A 19,881-nucleotide genomic window follows, 5' to 3' on the forward strand; every position below is an offset into this window, starting at 1 on the left:
TGTAGGCCTGTGTAAATGCATTAACAGTGTTCTTAAATTAAAAATACAGAATGAAACTTACCTCTTTAATGTGAGGTTGCCTGAATTTGAAATAATTTTTTGAATAAATTGTGGTCTCCCAGGGAACCCCTAGTGACCTCTCGCGAAACCCTAGGTGCCATGGAACCCTGGTTGGGAAACCCTGACTAGACTTTGGTGTGGGAACATTCTTTCACGCATGACAACCTTTGTTTGCAGTTTCACGGCCACTACTTCTACTCACTTATATTCAGGGACTCTTTGACTAAGACTAAGCCCCTCAGAGGGGCTAATGTTTCTTACTTCAGTTTTACATCCCAATTCTGAGCCTTTCCACATAATAAAATTAGTTCAATCATGCTAGTAAACACATTCCTGATGATCACATGATGCTGAGTACAAGTTGCATTTATCTACAGTTCTAGACAATGCTTGGAAAAGCAGTCCAGTCTTCTACCCCACCCCATGAGGAACTGGTAGGACATGCCTTGTAGCCTATTTCTGCTATGTACAGGGGCATCTTTCTTCCTACTGGAGTGCTCACCTGCTCCCATTTCTAGCTCATTTGGGGGGTTAGTTCAGTTGTCAGAGTACAGCAGGGAAGATTTGGGTTCCAACTCCAAGTCTGCCTGTAATAAATAAATCTCTACTCATCCATGACCTTACTGTGAATGAGAAGGTAGACCTGGATTGCATTATCAAGACATGGATGGGTGTAGAGTGGTGTATATCACTCTGAAATGCGCCCATCTACATTTCAGCCATGGTGTCAGCTAAGAGCCTAGTGTGGGCCACATGGGGTGGCTCTTGCTATATGGGAAGTCCTGCTGGCAGCCAGAGGTACCATTCCATAGCTAACTGGATGTGAGGCCTTGTTGTAGAAGCTAGGTTGCCTCCCTTGATGCACAGTGGTGTTTCTGCTTGAGCTGCTGGCCCTAATTTTGGAATTGGCAGTGGAATATATCAGAGTCATAGTGCTTGGGGATTTCAGCTAAGCCAAAATCAAGCAAACCATATTATGGCCTAAGGAGATGCATGGACTGATGCTATGGATATATCTTGCAACTTCAGTTGTGTAAATCAACCCAAGGGAGGAAGGCTTGTATTGATTTTAGTTATTTTAACTAATTCGTTACTATAAAAATAAGGTTTATTCCTGCTAAAACATTCCCAACTTTTCCCCATATAAGAACAACTCCATAAAATATGTATTAGTTTCTCTGACATAAGATATTATATGCTGTCCAGCTGGTATACAAGGATGACCTCACAGAGGCCTAGGGGTACAGGTAAGCAGATCCAGAAAAAAGGGTAATATGCCCATGACCTCACAGACATTCTGCCCCTACCAAGTAGTTATACAGTTAAAGGGTGGTGCCAAGTTTCTCAGCAGACACTGAAAGTTGAAGTTGGGAGTTGAAGAGGATTCAGGCAGCAATGGATCTGTGAAAGTGAGTATGGGACCAGGGAAGGATTGCTCAAGATGTGCTTCTGTTATTCCCATGTTTACAGAGAAAAACTGTCCTAGTAATAACAGTAGGCCAGATAAACAGTAGGCTGGGTCAGCAGATAGGTAGAGAATTCTTCTACTGTTTTTTTTCAGCCCCTGATAGACATCCAGCATGTCAAGATGGCAGTCTTGACCCACACAATATTGCCATATTCAGTAGTTAAGGTTAGTTCCCCCCATGAGCTTTCTGAGTATCTTTAGCTTTTATGGCGTTTAATCTGATTGATTTATCTCTGTTGTTTTTCTCTTGTTATGTTATCGTTTTGTTGTATTTTTCCCATTTTTATGTATGCTGTCCAGACAATGTTGATGATGAGGTGGTATAATAATAGCTAGGCAAGCCAACCAAGAAATAGGGAACTTTGTACCATAAGTGCCTGAAGATGTCTTTAAAGAGCACAAAAGCATTAGCAAAGTGCATTATGGCTACCCTGTGATCCACATTCTCATGATGGACACAACAATGCACAACAAGCCACAGACTCTTTGAGTCCCCATATTTCTCTAAACTATAAGCCTCATCCACACATACCCATCCATGTGCTTTCCTCCACTCCTCAAGACAGGAGGAAAGTCTTCTGTCTGAGAACTGCCCTCACAAAGTTTCCCTTACCGTGCCCAGGAATGAGGCCCCAGAGAAGGGCAGCGCTTAGCTGCCACTGCTGCTGTCAGGAGGGCAAGGAGCAAAGAAGGGGGAATCTTCTCCTCTGCTGCCTACCTCTCTACACTTCCTCTCCAGCCAAGCATGGTGATTGGCAGTGACATACTGCATGCAGGTTTGTGTTGGAAATAGTGATCTGGAAAAAGGTAATTCACAAAATCAATATTTCTCTGAGCCAAAAAAAAAAAAGCTGGTTACCTGGTGAGATTCTAGTCTGTCCAGGAGCCAAAGCAAAAATGGCCACTGAGGCAGAGAACCCAGTGGTTGGATGCAAGGGCACAATCCAGGCTATAATGAGTCTGTTGGAGCTCTGCAGATCGCTGAGCCCCCTGAGGTTCCTGCTCAATGTTGCCTTCTCCAATGGAGCTGGAGAAAGGTTGGGTGGGTGAGCCCATAATCTGGTTTCCTTGATTTTGGATTAATGTGCTGTGGAACTCAACCATTGAGATTTATAAAGCATGTGAACCAACCAGTTGTACCGTTTTCAGGAAAACATGGCTAAAACATGTTTTTGGGATGTTCTTTTGTTTGACTACTTTACTGTCTAATTATAAAATTTAAAAGGCCAAAGTGCTATACAATCTTCCTAAATCAAACAGCTTGTTCAGCTACATCTTATATATGGCAAAAGAGAAGTCTGTGGATGTTAATTCTTTTGAGGTAGCATTGTGGAAAAAATTCTAGGCAACCAAACATACCCTTTTTAAGCAGCCAATCACATGAGACAAGAAGCTGTTTGAAAATGATTTGCAATTTTTAAGAATGCAACTGCTACTAATATACCAATGAGTTCTTTGTATGAATGCCCCCCATTTCTAACCTTAAAGCTGGGTAAAAAAAAGTATCTCTGCAAAAATTAAAGGTCTGTTTAAGAAATAATTCTTAATGGCTGGTTCCAAACACATATTACCAACAGGCATTCAATCCACATAACTATGACTGACTGTATCTTCTACTCCACAACTCCTCCAGCAATTAGGAATCACTTGTTTGTTAGTCATATGAAGTTTTAATGCCACTTGCACTGGTCACTGACCATAATCAAGTTTGTTCATGTTCAGCGCTACTGGTGATGTTGTTTTATAGTTGCTTCTCTAATTTGAGCAGATACAGTTTTACAAAAAAGATACTATATGCCATTGCTCATAGGTGATTGGTCTGACAAGATCTATTTCCCAAGTCAGTTTTATTTTTGAAACAGATATCTTTATAATATCAACTAAACCTCTATAAAGGGATGGAACCATTCAGCTAACTGACTAAGTGCAGTTAGGCATAACTTCTCAAAAATGTTTACTCATTTGGAATTCTCTGTTGTCTAATTAAAGTGGAAGCAACGGCCGTAATTTGAAATTATTGTATCCATGCTAAGAAAACATCACGAAAGCGGCATCCCCCCAAAGGGTCAGACATGTCTCGGTGCTTGCACAGGGGACCTTTCACCTTTTCATATTATATGCAGTTCGTCTTGCTTAGAGAAAATCTTTTCACTGTGGAAACAACCTTTTAATCTAAAAACTTTTCTGTGCATCCAGTCTTTATATAGTAAATAGCTATCTTTTCATATACTGCTGGGATGATCTAAAAAAGAATCAAAGGAGGTGAGAAAGGAACTAAATATTTCATCTGCAGTTGCTGTACCATTAAATCATTTGGTAATGTCTTTTATTGAAAAGCAATTTACCACTGTAAAAGGGAAGGGCCCACTTCCTCATTTACTATCTCATTTATTTCCCAGGAGATAGTTCCATCATTATGCAGATAATGACAATGCAGATGCATTAATTGATTTAATTGAAATACATCAAAATAAAACTTCAGATTAGGTACAGCAAAGCCTCCTTGATGCTTCAATCAGTATAAAACTGAACTGGCAGATCTACTACAGCTTCTCATACTTTTCCATTCAGAAAGCTTGTTTCTAGATAGAAGTAATAACTTGGTATTGAAAAATGATAATTTGGGAAGCATCCTCAGTTTGTCTCAGATCTTCCTAAAACTTGGGAGGTTTTTTTTTTCTCATTCTGATCATTTTCCCCTTTAACTAGCATAAGATAGAATTTCAATTTAAAGTTGTTCTGTATCCTTAAGCACAATAATCCTTAGAGATTTGAGTTGGCAATAGGTGAGTTTTAAATGAGCTATGTTCTTTGTGTATCTTTTAAAGTTTCTATATTTAATTTCTTTTCTTATACTGTATTTTGAATACTTTTCCAGTGAAGGCAGTACATTAAAAGCTCTGCCGTTGTTGAAGGCATTGAGGAATCTGGTAAGGAAATATTTCTGAAACGATGACCCAATGGGTCACGGGTTGTCTAGTTAGTACTAAGGATGGTTCTTGAATTGGCATACATCCTTTTAACTTATAAAGCCATTCCTGAATTCTAATTCTGAAGCCAGTCTAATCTTCAAACACTCTGAGTGCATCTAAGGATAAAAAAGCCTTAGATGTAGAATGGCCATGATGAATTATGTTCTATACCCTGTGAACAGAATCTGCCAGGTTGTGTCCAAGCATGAATGAGATAATAATGCTGTTAACCTTTTGGTTAAAATTGCAGCTAAGATTTTTTCATATTGATTTAAAAGTGTAATTGGGTAATATGAGCTAAGCTGCGGCTATTCCTTGTTCAGTTTTGGTAGGACAACAATATGGTCATCTTTCCAGCTTTCCAGTATGATGTTTTCTTTTAGAATAAGTAATAATATATTATATGTAATAAAGTTCTGTTTATCAAAATAAATTAACGATCTTTAAATTACAAGGGAGCACATCTTCAACATTTTGCAGAAATTAATTAAAAACATGTCTAGCTCTGAAGTTCAATGGTTTAATCACTTGTTCCTGATTTTAATGATTTAATGACCTTTGATTTCATAATTAGAAGCAGACTGGTGAAGAACATTCCTGATATATGTCAGAGTTTCAGGTTTACTAGAATGTTATCTTCAGTACCAACTGATGAACGTTTGTCTGACAATTTTTTTCATAAAATCCTTTAAATGCCTCATTAACATCCCATAAGAGCACACAGTGTTTCCTTATAAAAATGTTAATAGTTCCTCTTGATTGCTTACGTTTTCTAAGTAGGAAGCCAGGATTAGGATTGCAGGAGTGTGTGTGTGTAGGAAGCATAAACACACACACACACATGCATACACATGCACATATAGATCTGGGTTATGGGTCCTACTTTGACACTCATGACTGGGAATGATATATCCTATCTTCAAGTAGGATATATTAAAAACTATTTTATGAGAGATAAAAAGGAGATCAATCCTAGGGTATTATTTAGAGCTGGAAGAATAAAATGTACACTAACTAGCAGTTGAGTTTATCATTCATTGTTTTAACAACTTGGACATGTATCACAACAGAACCAAAATTTATGTTACCAGCATCAGATATTACCAATTGAGAAAAGAGTGCAGATTGAATGCCATCCTGTAATCATTGACCTGCTAAGAATTTCAGATAGTGGAAGAATTTTTTAAAAACCTGTAACAAAGCCAAAGAATAAGAATCTAAAAACCAATAATCCAATTATTATTCTAGAGCTGAATTGTTTGGCTCTTTCATAATTTGGTATGTGTGTGTGTGAATATTATGCTCATTTACTGTAATTATAAGGTCCTTGGAGGGTTGTGTAGTGAAGAAACCATGCATGCGCATTCTGTATGGGGCTGTTGTGAAATGTAGAGAAAGGCAAATGTTCTTGGGTTATTGGAGGAGGAAAATAAATGTGTGCCTCTCCCTGTTCTGGGGCCCTTTCCAGAGGCACATATTCAGGCAGTGAGTTTGGTTTTCAAAGATTTTCACCTTTAATTGTAAGATTTGTATCAGCATACTGAGATGTATAACTATGAACTCAAGTGGCTACTTTTTTAATGCCTGTCAATATTTATGTTGACAATTCTGACAATTCTATGTTAATTGGTTGAAATGTAGATTGCTTTGAATGGATCAGCCAGTTCCTTAAATTAATCTCCTCCAGAAGGTCCTTTTTTTTTTTCTTTGAATTGTAGCTTATTGTTGCTGGGCTTTATTTTTTCAGGCAGTGGTGAGAAAGGCTTGCAGTGGTCTTTTGCTGGTTCTTTTGGAGCAAAATAGGTTGCAAACAACTATCATTGTCTTCTTCATTGCTTCTTTTCTCTTCCCTCTCAAGGAAAAGCTCTAAAATTGTGTTAAAAATAATTGGCTTTGGTGTGCTTTTTACTTAATGGACACAGAAGCTAAAGAGCTAGGCAGCAATCTTCAAGATTTGGTATGCACACTCCTACTTTAAGTGTGATGTAAATCAGTTACAGGGGTCCTAATGCCATACTCCTGTTGTAAAACAAATTGAGAAATGGGAAGGCATTTGCACACAACAAAAAGTAACAGAGGGCTTAATTCTTTTCCCCTGAAAAAATCCCTCCAGAATATCCCTTCCCACCTCTCCTTAAATACCTCCCTCCAGATAGTTTTCACATTTGGGAACACACATTCACTAACCAAAGTCTAGTGCCATGAGATTATTTTCTGATTTCTCCTTGCTTCTCAATGGTCTAAGTGTTATTTCAACAATAAACATATCTACCTTCCTCTGTTTTGTCATACAGTGTGCCACTGGCACAAGGGGAAGAGCCCTGCTAGTCTATGGTGGCAAAAAATCAGGACTATGGTACCACCTTTCTCGAGTAACAGATTTTATTAAAAGGCATAAGCAGATTCTCACAAGCAACAAGAAGCAACAGGATAAGTATGCCAGTGTGGGAATCAGACACTGCAACAAACCCAGATGTCTACTTTGCCCTCACATCAACACCAACATCACCATCACAGGCCCCAACACACACAATTAGAGGCACCTTCACATCTTCTTCTTCCAAAATAATGTATGCCATCATCTGCCAGCAATGCCCATCTGAATTCTACATAGGACAAATAGGACAAACTTTGCACAAAATAATTAATAGGCACAAACTTGACATTAGGATTCAGAACAAGGGCAAGGTAATGTTAAAGCATTTCAACCTTCCAGGGCCTTCCTCTGAGCAAAGCAGGACAATAACAGCAGTATCAGGTGAGAAACATTGTTACGGTATTTATAATCTGTCTCATATATAACCAGTCTATTTTCTCTTCCTTTCACCTATCTCAATTTAAATCCTCTGTCAGTCAAGCCACTCTATACAAGTGATGAAGTGAACCGCAGCTCATGAAAGCTTATGCCTTTTAATAACATTTGTTAGTTGGAAAAGGTGCTATCAGATTTCTTATTTTTTACTGTCATAACTGTGGTGTTGGAGGAAAATTCTGAGAGTGCCTTGGACTGCAAGAAGATCAAACCAGTCCATCCTCCAGGAAATAAAGCCAGACTGCTCACTTGAGGGAATGATATTAAAGGCAAAACTGAAATACTTTGGCCACATAATGAGAAGACAGGACACCCTGGAGAAGATGCTGATGCTGGGGAGAGCGGAAGGCAAAAGGAAGAGGGGCCGACCAAGGGCAAGGTGGATGGATGATATTCTGGAGGTGACGGACTCGTCCCTGGGGGAGCTGGGTGTGTTGACGACCGACAGGAAGCTCTGGCGTGGGCTGGTCCATGAAGTCACGAAGAGTCGGAAGCGACTGAACGAATAAACAACAACTGTCATAAAGGTAATTCAGGAATTATTGCAATAGGCAGGACCTTGTTGCAGTGTCAGGTGATCAACTTAGGGCATGAGCAGAGCCCTATGTTGATCACCTGACATTGCAACCAGGTCCTTCCTATTACAATAATTCTTGAATTATCCTTGTGTCAGTAGCACTCTATTAACTGAGAAGACAATGCTGTTTCTAGCCACAGCTCTCATTGAAGAAGCAGGAGCTACAACTATCACAGAAAAAACATGTCAAAGGGCAGTCTGGTTTCTCATTGAAGGGGACTGATGTCCAGATCCTAATCTTTCAGCAAGGTTACTGCACAAAGAGTCCTAATACAAAATAGCCGTGGTGCCTATAAAAGCTGAGAAAGCCATGGGGGTAAAGCTCTGTGGACAGCACACAGCATCCAGCAATTTCATTTCATTTCTGAAAATCAGGAAAAGATATGTTTTGTTCTGTGCTTCTTGTACTGTTCCTTGTTTTTAAATATTTTTAACAATTTGTAAACTGCCCAGAGTAGATGGGAGTCAGGCAGAATAATAATAATAATAATAATAGTAATAATAATAGTGTTTAGGTATGAAACACATGAGCACTGATTGACTCAGCTATTTGCTAGGAAGGGCAAGTGTTGATTGGCTGTCAGTTTTATGTGAGCTGTTTAGACTTGCAAACGTTCATAGAATTTTGACCCCAGCAAATAATGAAAATAGCTCTCATAGTCCTGGTTGCATTTTAAAATGGAATCAGAAAAGTCAGGAGACAGAACAATTAGTTGCCTGGAGCACCTCATACTGAGGATGCTTCCAGACAATTGTTAGTGCTATCAAAAGATGTTGTGAAGTTAGGCCCACTTAATGGGTTTATTACGGGAAGAAAAAAACAAATGAAAAAATTATGGGAGTGAGGCCAGAGCGATTGCAAAATTCTCCTGGGAAGTTTGTGAAACAATATTTTGCTTTACTTAGAAAGTCCCTAAGCTGCTATTAGCACTCAAGTTATGGGGAAGAAAGGACAAGACTGATAGTATCCATATAAAGCCCAAGAGGAAATGGGAATTGCCCAGCTGGGATTTTATTCAATCAGGGTTGGAAGGATTACAAATAAGGCAGTATTTACCAGCCTCTGTCTTCTTTGCTCACTTTCTCCCACAGGACACCATGCGCTACAGCAGAGTACAGAGCTGTATGTTGGCAGCCGGCTATCTTGCTTATCTCCTGGTGGGTGCTCTCATTTTCCAGGTTCTGGAGAAAGATGCCGAAAGAATACAACAAGGCATCACCTATAGAATGAAGGAGGACTTTCTGAAGAACTTCACTTCCTTCAGCCCAGCGGAGGTCAAAGTCTTTGTGGAGGTAGGCCATTATTTCTGAACTGAATCCAAAAAATTAGTGCTTATGTTTAAAGCCGTAAAAAGTATTGGTCCTCCCAAACTTGCTGGAACATCTTTCCACCATCAGCCTATGGTGCTTTGAAGATCATCAGGGGAGGCTCTTTTATGAGTACATTTGGTATAGTATGAGACTTTGAAGAGGAGAAACCTTCTTAGTTATGGTTCTCAGCATATGGAACTTGTATCCCATAGAGGTGTGACTGGAACTACATATTATTCTTTCTGGAGCCAGGTCAAAAGCTTCTCTTCTCTTCTCTTCTCTTCTCTTCTCTTCTCTTCTCTTCTCTTCTCTTCTCTTCTCTTCTCTTTTTTGCTCAAGCTTTTTAAATATGAAATTGATTCACAGCACTGTATGTATTATATTTTTTAAAATATATTATGGAGTGGTTTTATCATTTTAGTTCAATTATATTTGGTAGACTCTCCTGGGATCAGAAGATGCAGGTTGGTAGCAGAAACATTTAAAGAAGTAAATTTTATTTGGTAATCAGTTATGGTTATTCAAACATTCAAGCCAAATATCCCCTTAATTGCAGAATCTGATGGAAGCCGTTAGGATGGGCATATATCCAGCAGGAAATGAATTCCCTGATGAACACAACAACTGGGATTTCAGTAACTCTTTCTTCTTCGTGGGTTCTATGTTAGCCACAATAGGTAAACGGCTTACACTTCTCCCTTAAAAGTATATTCATTATATTCAAGTGATCTTCATCAGAAACACTGTATTACATATAGTTTCAAGGGTTACTTTTATGCTTCAGACTCCCAGATCTTATCTTCCTCCTTCTTATAAGATCAAGCAAACTATAATTCATTTCCGTGCCAATTGTTAAGATAATGCGAAATGGAGCAGCGTGTATATGTGTAAGCAACAGAGAGATATAAAATCATGAATGGGAAATTATTTCAAGTACACTTGTTTTAATTCATGTGTGGAAAGAGACTGTTGGTCCTATCAAAAGTGAAACACTCATGAAAATAAAACACATAGCTGTTGAAAGTCTCTGCTCATAAATATAATTTTAAAAAGTCCATTTGACCCCATTCCATTCACCAAGAAGTTCATAGGCACATACAAAAAGTTTTCTCATGTTATTCTTGAGCAATGATGTGAAATAGATTGCTGTGGGAAACTAACTGCAAATCCCTCATCCAGTGAGAAAGGTCATTACAAATGCCCAGTGACAATCCAACATTTTCTGCACAATTCAAGAAAATGTGTGCAGAATCACAGTCTTTATTCAGCATGTTGTACTGATCCTTCTGAATGGAATGTATTAAAACCACAAACACTTTCCCGCAGATGCATTACTTCTTTACACATTGTCATGCACTTAGTACATGAAAGAATATCGTCATTTTATATTTTCCACATGGAAGATATAATAACAATCTTCTCCCACTTACTCAATGCATGACAAATGCAAGGGCAGCTGATAGGGAAGAAAAAATATATGTTGTGATCCTCAATATTTGCTCAAAACTGTAGTGAACAAGCAATAGGGCTTGTCTGATTCTCCTGGGAGGCTCAGCCTTTGGACTTGATGTATCCCAGGCTGCTTTCACTCTTGGCTAGCATATTTAGAAGAACCGATAAACAGGTTTTCTGATTATTTTAAATTGCTCGGCTAAATCTTTGTGGGATTTCAGCCTAAAAAAACACTGCCTGTTCTTTAAACCACGTGGAACACGTTGCTTATTTCAGCTGCATGCTTAGAGTGGAGTAAACCTGAGTCAATGGAACTGAAGGGATATTGTAATATGAGGACATTCTGATAACAGAAGTATGGAAGAGTCAGAGCAAATCATCACTGCTTTTAAAAATGTATTGGAATCACCTAAGGCCCCCAAAAGCTTTGGAGTTGGTTACCAGAGCTGTTCCCCAGCCCCCCAGCCCTGCCCCCAGCTGCCACTGAATGGTCATTTTTTTCTACAACAGAACAAGAAAATGATAAAACACATGCGGAGAAGCTACAGAATTACATTTAATATCTAGGTTTTGTCCTGGCCTCACCCACTTTTTTATCTTGGTTCTCAAAAAAAGTTGTGTATCTCTAGTAAAGAAATCCAGCTATGCTGATAACCAAGGATGATTCAAGAAAATGAAGGCCTTATAGAACTCAAGGAGCTGGAGGGTGGCATCTGGAAACCCCAAATTAATGATATCCTGAAGGAAAATAATTGCATTTTAAATTGTATCTTACTTGCCATGGCAGGAAGGAAGTACTTACCAGTCATAAATAATATACATCTTTAATTGGGGTTCTATTCTGTCATTTGCTCAGGATAAAGGGCAAATCTTTTGTTGTAACATAGGCATAATGCTCACCAGTGTATTCTCTGTAACTTTCATGTTTTGACAGGCTATGGAAACCTCTCTCCCAGAACGGCTGGTGGTCAGCTTTTTTGTGTCTTTTTTGCTCTCTTCGGAATTCCTCTGAATATTGTCTTTTTGCAGCATGTTGGCAAGATGCTTTCAACGCTCTGTGAATGGCTAGCTAAATGGCTGTATAGGAAAGGGGTAAAGAAGGTAACATAAAAAAGCTTTTTTCTGAGTTTATTTATAAAATTGAATTCTTCACTAGCCAAAAACCTTAAGATGATAATTTAGTTGAAGTACAGTCTGATTCATGCTTCAAGCTGAAATAACCATCATTTAAATCTGTTCTGCAGCTGCACATTACCAACAAAACTCACCCGTACTAAAGTTACAGGGATGTAGCTATCAGGATATATTTATAGAATAGCCATGTAATTTCATTACATCCATATCTGGAAACAAAATATTTCTAGTCCATTAATCTGATTTATGGGTAAGTTAATATATACAACCTGATGCCCCAAAACTGTGACAGTGTTCAATTAATCCAAGCCAAATCAAGGCACAATATATTAAATTTTAAAAAAATCTGGTCTTGTTTTCCTTTTCTGTAGTAACTCCAAATTGCATCAAGAGATTGTAACATTAGAGAGGGTTTTAAGCGCAACTTCCACTTTAATATGACAAATTCAGACTTAATTATCTGTCAGAAATGCCTCTCCTCCTAGCTTGAAGATCTCCAATATGCAGAATGGGAAAAACCACCTGCCCTAACTGGCTCCATTTCAAACTCCTCTTAAAATATTTCTCCTAAATTTTGAAATCTAAGCCTGCCATTTATGTCACCAAAGAATGCAATCCTATTCTTAATATTTGACCATTCTTTTTTTTTACTCTTTCCTCTTATGACTATCTTTGTTGTCTTCCCCAAATTTATCCCATTTTCTCCCATTTAATATGTGTCATCAAGGCAATGTTGACTCTTGGTGATCCCATAGATATACCTTATTCAGAATGGATCACTTTATATCAGTGTTTCTCAACAGTGGCAACTTGAAGATGTGTGGACTTCAATTCCCAGAATTCCCCAGCCAGCCATACTGGCTGGGGAATTCTGGGAGTTGAAGTCCACACATCTTCAAGCTGCCAAGGTTGAGAAATACTGCTTTATATTATCTATCCACATGATTTTCTTGGTGAAATTCAGTAGTGGTTTACCACCGCCTTCTGCTACACAGTTTGAAATGATGCCTTTGTGGTGGCCCCTGAAGTGATCATCCACTTTCAGCATCTTCCTATATTGCTGCTACCTGATACAGGTGCCTGCTTAACTTAGCTGCGGAGCTGGGATGACCTTCACACCTTAGGTGATCCTGGGGGGAGTATATACATTCCCAGTGTTCTTTGCGCATCCTTCCCAGGAACATGCACCCTGGCTACAATGAAGCAGCACAGGATTTGAGGGGGCCAATTTTTCTACATCCTTCTTAAAGGATAGTGCTCAGAACAGTACACTAAATGCATTGTTACAATGTGCAATACCATGGAAGTATAACATAATAATGCAGCCCATGAGTCACTGTATGAAATAGTCCTGTAAATCAATCAATCAATCAATCAATCAATCAATCAATCAATCAATCAATCAAGGAAGGAAGCTGTCTGTCCAAGAACACCGTAGGCAATTTTCTTGTATCTGCTGTTTTTTCTTTGTTTTTCAGAAAACAGCAAGGGGCTTGACACTTCTGTTCTTCCTGGTTATGGGAATACTAGTGTTTCTTTGTGTGCCATCAGTCATCATTCGAAAGATAGAGGGCTGGACCTATAATGAAGCAATTTATTTTACATTTATTACCCTTAGCACCATTGGATTTGGGGATTATATGATAGGTAAGTTTTCCTGTAACGTTTTCAAAACAGAATTTCCTGCTGTCTTGTAGCATGACAGTTCCTACAGTACTTCTAGGCCTTATGTTCTGATGCAGTTAAGAGACTAGATGGAGACATAACTTTTAGAATGGCTGTATGGGTGAAGAGAACCTATGTTGGAGCTTCATGGTATCTGGTTGCAACCAATGTGCCCACCAAACAATGCAAGGCTGGGTGGGGAACCTTTTTAGCCTTTGGGTCACATGGTTTGCTGAATAACATTTTAAGGGCTGTTACGTACCTGAACATCCCTGGATGCACTCTGCACAGTCCTGAGTCCAATTATCTGAAGCAACATCACTGAGAGAGAGAACAATCAGCTTAATTTAACCAGTGTTTTTCAAACTTGGCACCTTTAAGATGTGTGGACTTCAACTCCCAGAATTCCCCAACCAGCATGATTTAACCCATGGGCTGAGTTCAGATAGCACACAAGGCATAACTATATGGTGGTGTCATGCATTAAGCAAAGTAAGTCTAGCGTTCTTTAGATCCTAATCTTCTCCTTTCTTCTTGGGAGCCAGTTTGGTCTAGTGGTTTAGGTAACAGGCTAGAAACCAGGAGAGTGAGAGTTCTAGTCCCGCCTTAGGCACGAAAGCCAGCTGGGTGACCTTGGGCAGTCACTCTCTCTCAGCCCAAGAGCCAATCAGGCATGGTATGAGAGTTCTAGTCCCGCCTTAGGCACGAAAGCCAGCTGGGTGACCTTGGGCAGTCACTCTCTCTCAGCCCAAGAGCCAATCAGGCATGGTATGAGAGTTCTAGTCCCGCCTTAGGCACGAAAGCCGGCTGGGTGACCTTGGGCCAGTCCCTCTCTCTCAGTCCAACCCACCTCACAGGGTTGTTGTTGTGGGGAAAACAGGAGGAGGAAGGAGTAATTGGTATGTTTGCTGCCTTGAGTTATTTATAAAAATAATAAAGGTGGGATAGAAGATAAATAAATAAAAATAAAAAGGTCCCCTTCCACTCAGTTTAAGCAAGAATTCCTTCTAATAGAGAAGACCCAGCTCTTCTGCTACTCGTGCCTCTCGTGCCTGAAATATACTGATTTCAGTTCTCAAATGGATCCTGTTGAGTTTGAAGAGGAGGTAATCATAGGTTTTGCCTTGAATTATAAATTCAACCAGAGGCAGAATATTTAATTATGTGGTTGTTTATATACTTCTGTGAGCCTTTAGTTAAAAACCAAGGAAACAGTAACAAAGAAATAGGAGCATGGTCTGTGGTCTAGAACCTCCCTGCAGAACGTCCCCAGCTCTGTAAAGCCTTCCCTAATTTTCAATGGAACAGAATTAGAGAATTGTCTTATGTAGGAGGGTTGACATCATTTTTAATCTAACTATGGCTTCTAGCACTGGATGATGATGATGATGATGATGATGATGATGATGATGATGATATACACCAGTGTTTTTCAACCTTGGCAACTTTAATGTGCGTGGACATAAACTCCCAGAATTCTGCTGGCTGGGGAATTCTGGGAGTTGAGGTCCACACATTTTAAAGTTGCCAAGGTTGAAAAACATTGATATACCGGTAGTCTTCACTTAACGACCATTCGTTCAGTGACTGTTTGAAATTACAATGGCGCTGAAAAAAATGGCCTTACGACCTGTGCCTGAAATTACGACTGTTGCAGCACCCCTGCAGTCACATGATCAAAATTCAGGTGTTTGGCAGCCCACCCGCATTTATGGATGTGGGGTGCTTCAACTCCCCCACCCACCTATCTCCCATCCATCTCTGCCCTTTTGGAAGCCCTGCACTGTCTTGCGGGGCAGGAAGCCCACCTGTGTGGTGTGAGGCCACATGTCCCATCTTAGCCCCACAGCGGGAGACCACCGTAGCAAGCTCCAGCCTCCCCAGCCCACATTTGTTCATCCAGCTGCCTCCTTGCCCAGTTCCCCGCACCTACCTTTCTCCTTTTTCTCCCAGCTACCACAGGCAAAGCAAAAACACCTGGCTGCCTTTGCCAAGTCCTTTTTGGACCCAGCTTCTCCAGCGAACGTTTCTTCCATGTGGCTCCCTTCAGAATGCTATCTTCTCAGCTTACGCTATCTTCTCAGAGCCTTTGGAGCACTCCAAAGGAGAACTTGCTGGAGCTTCGCCAGAGAAGCTGGGTCTGAAAAGGACTTGGCTTGGATTGGGGTGGGTGCTCAGGCTAATGACAGGTAAAATTCACTTAACAATGGAAAGGGGAATTGCTGGGATTGCCATCGCTAAGCAACGCCATCTCACTTTACAACCGCATGGCTTAGCGATGGAAATTCCAGGCTCAATTACCATCATTAAGTGAAGACTACCTATACACTGTTTATCTGGTTTGGAAGAAAACATCAGGCTCTGGTTTTCAAGTCAGGGAAGGAATGAGGGAAAGAAGAATGTGCAATCTTGATGTTTTTAAAGAGAGAAATGTGTAATTGTTTGTTATGATTGTATATAAAATGTGTATCCTGCATTTTCACTGATTTTGTCCAATTTCTTCATTGATAGAAGGCATAAAAATTAATAATATATACAGTGTAATAAAATGTAATGTAAACATTAAATACATGCATTGTAATAAATAACATATAATAGTCTGTCATAAATAAAATAGTTTGGCATTATGTCTAAAGCAGCCACAGTAACATCAGCAATCAACATCAGCAATTTAGTCTCCCTTGGTCACAGTTTTGCTCCACTGAGTGAAGAAGTTCAGATAAAATGCATTTGCCTTTTAAGTTATTCAGCTCTTCCTTTTTCTGTGCCCCCAGGGAGGCAACATGACAAGTTCTACTTCCCTGGCTATCGGATTGTGGTAGCAATTTGGATTATCTTTGGACTTGCTTGGATAGCACTACTGTTTAATTTACTGACAACATTACTAGAAGACCGAAATGAGAAACCCATCAAGGATTATCTTCAGGTCAAAATGGTCAGAAAGAGAAAGAAGAACTCAAAAAAGGATCCATCTGCTAGGTTTTCACTGGAAGGTGGTTTAGCATTGCATTCCAGTAATGATGGACAGAGCAATCGGTTATTTTAAAGTATAAAATAAACAACAAGCCTGCAAAAAAAAAACACCCCAGAATGTTTCTGCTTTCCATAATACACTTTATAATATATTCTTCACAATATATTTCCCCAAATTTCTGCAACCTCAGTTTTCAAAACTGCAGCTTAATAGTAGACCTGCCATATCTGGGCTGCAAAAATCCAAATAAGCATCTAGTGATCATTCAGATTTTTACAGCCCAGATCTCGTAGTCTATGTGACCACCCAATTTAAAATGTGAAAAAAGAGGGTGGTTGCTTTTCAAAATTTCATGAGTAAATGGGTTAGTATGTAAGATAAGAAAGACTCGTTCTAATTTTATGCTTCAAACTCAAGGAGTTCAAATTTGCTTTGGGAGTATTAAATTTAGCATGAGGTTCTTGCTTTTCAATAGCTCTCATCATCTAAGATCATAGAACCATAGTCTGTAAGGGTTGGAAAGGACCTTGGAGATAAACTAATATGACCCCTTGTGCAGGACAGGGATCCAGTACTACCATATACCCACAGTGGCCATCCAGGGAGGAAGAGTCCATTCCCCCACAAGTAATGCAATTCTGGGGTTTTCAAAATTACTCAGGCCATGGAATCTGTTTGTAAAAAAAAAATCCCAGATCCTCTGATTAAGAAAGGTGGGGTTCTGAATGGAGAAAAAAATAAGCTCTCTACAAGGAACTAAGCCTAACTTACTTATCAAGAGGGTTTTGTTTCCCATAAAGGACCAAGATTTTTTTTCTTCTTAGTCCCATAGAACCTATTCAAGACCTTGTGGTGATAAACCCTGGTCTACTCCATTGTTGGACAGCACTTACCATTAGGAAAGATTTCCTGATATCCAACTGAAATCTAATTCCTTGTAGTTAAAATCCATTGGCTTTTGCCTTATCTTCTGAAACAACACTGAACAATACAGCCCTATTTTCTACATGGTGGCCCTTTGAATACTTAAAGTCAGCTCCCATATCTCCTCACAGTCTTCTCATCTCCAGGCAAAACATACCCCATGCCTCCAACCAGTTTTCTACATTCCAGGCCCTCCGTTAGCCTGGTTGCTTTCCTCTAGACAGACTCCAGCTTATTAAAGCCTTCCTAAAATGTAGGGCTCAGAACCAGACACAATATTTGAAGTGATATGACCATGCAGAATAGAAAGGAACAATGACTTCTCTTAATCTGAGTCCTATAGCAAGTTATACATGCATGTTTAATGACCATTGCAATGTGAGATAACTATTTAACAGTAGTTTTGGAAATTCAAATAACTAAGATTTGTGGGTGTACCAACATTTTCAACCTTCATATCTTGTAGCACATTTAAGTATTTATTCATTAGTTCAGTCTCACTGAATTCAGTAAGACTAACTCGCAGAGACACAAATTTTTTAAAAAACTAGCTTTTATTATAAGCTAATTACATATAACAATTTGATGTGTTTGTTCAAAAGTTGAGTCATTGAGGATTGTAAATGTGGAGGGGAGACATTCCCTTTAGACTTCCCATGCTGATAGAAAATTCTGGGAATACAGTAGGCTATAACAATTTTCAGATGAATATTATTACAACACCCCATGGAAAGAAGACATTGATTATTATGGTTCTCAAAAGCCAGGACTGCTATACAATCTCTTTTAATAAAGATGGTTATACCTTATCTCTAGAGTTTTTCTCTAAATATGAAAGGTTAAAAGTAGCTGGGCTGATTTATTTCTTCTCCATCCTTAGGATTTCTGAATGCCAAAACAAGGTGTATGTTGAACTGAAACGAACTTGGGGAGAAATTCTCATTCAGCCTCAAGATTTCAAACATATTAACATTTGATTTCGAAAATGTGCTTGATTTACATTTAACCTGCAAGGCCTTTCTTATTCATTTCCCCTATTTTTCTAAAAAAACAAATCCCTCTAGTTAAACTCAACTCCTAGAGATTACATGAACATACTAGCGTAGGTTTCTTTGCAATGTTATGGAAGTAGTTTGAAAAACTATCATGAAATAAAACAGTGGCAATTCTGCAGTCTAGCCTACAGCCCTGAGATTGCCTGGTAGTTTCCAGACCAGAATCTGAGTCTGTTTAGCTTCACAAGATCAGCCAAAGTTGGCCAGAGGCTGCCACCTACAGTACTTCTTGGTTAAATCAATGCCAGTGGTTTATTGTTGCCTTGTGTGGATATCAAATGTCACAAGCCTTTTTGTATAATTCGTTAAAAGGGTTATGGTTCAGGATGCATTTCCTTTTGCAGTGGAAGTTATACTGACTGGAGAGAAATCCTTTGTCTCCAACACCTCAACATTAAGGCTGTCCATCCTTTGAAGAAGATTCCCACTGAACACTTCAGACCTTGTGGGAATACAGCACTCTGGTATTCATTCAAGCAGCCCCTCTGATTTTTATGCTTCCACATGAGCCTGAAAAATGTTTTAAGGAATAACTTCATTAAAGTTAGTGTGATTTTTTGAAGTCAGTTATTGTACTGACTGTAATTTGCCCATACTGACATCAAGTTGATTACTGCAACACCTGTAAAAAAATTTAAAAGCAGCCACACATTCCTGGCTCATTCATTGACAGTGGAAGAGGAGATACTTACCTTTAGCCTTTCCCATACTGCTTTTCCCAAGTGAATCATGCTGCACATGTGCATATACACACCTACTCTGGTTACTTGCCGCATGAAAATTAAATCATTTATTATCTATACCTGCCATTTTACCTCAGTTGGGGCTATTAATAGCTTCAGGCAATATTAGGTTTCCAACAAGACAAAAAGCCGAGGGGGTGTGTGTGTGCAAGAATGTTGAAAATCCTTTTACCCAGATCGGGTTTGCACTCTTTCCACAACTACTTTTAAGCTTTAATAAAAGGCCTCTGGGTCTGGTAAGACCAAATGTGCATCTCCCTTGCAAGCTTGGCTTTTACATGGTTAATAAACATATGCTTAAACTGAACGATTAGTGGAAATGCACAGGATAGAATATTTTCCCCTGCAAAAACATTTTTCCTCACACCAAAACTTCCATGTCAAATCAAAACATTTAGCATTTTTCTTGATATGCAGCCAATCATATGCATATATGCTGGCTGGAGAATTCTGGCATCCACACAGCTGAAAGCTGCCAAGGTTGAGAAACAGTGAAATAGACAAAGAGGCTGCCAAAATGGCAACCACCAGCTCCAAGCTGCCTGGCACTCCAACATTAATCCCAAAATTTTACTCTCAGCTGCCTTTAAACAGACTAAAATATAGCTTTCCACTACTACCTACCTGAGATTAAGGTAAAAGTGCTGTCATATATACTGTTATTTCATGTCTTAGTGTAACCCAGTGGACTGCAAAAAATAGTTCTATTTCTGAACTGGAGATGGCAGCAGAAT

At 39.3% G+C, this 19,881-nt stretch overlaps 1 protein-coding gene across 1 annotated transcript; it reads left to right on the plus strand.

Annotated features, from left to right (window-relative positions):
* Positions 1-8,953: 8,953 nt before the first annotated feature.
* Positions 8,954-16,497, plus strand: LOC134487330 (potassium channel subfamily K member 16-like). The gene is made up of 5 exons (XM_063289070.1): positions 8,954-9,182; positions 9,757-9,877; positions 11,587-11,753; positions 13,265-13,433; positions 16,226-16,497. The coding sequence occupies exons 1-5, from the start codon at positions 8,988-8,990 to the stop codon at positions 16,495-16,497; spliced, it is 924 nt and encodes a 307-aa protein (XP_063145140.1). The 5' UTR covers positions 8,954-8,987.
* Positions 16,498-19,881: the final 3,384 nt, after the last annotated feature.

This window comes from Candoia aspera, chromosome 1 (genome assembly GCF_035149785.1).
Source record: "Candoia aspera isolate rCanAsp1 chromosome 1, rCanAsp1.hap2, whole genome shotgun sequence".
Classification (NCBI taxonomy): domain Eukaryota; kingdom Metazoa; phylum Chordata; class Lepidosauria; order Squamata; family Boidae; genus Candoia; species Candoia aspera.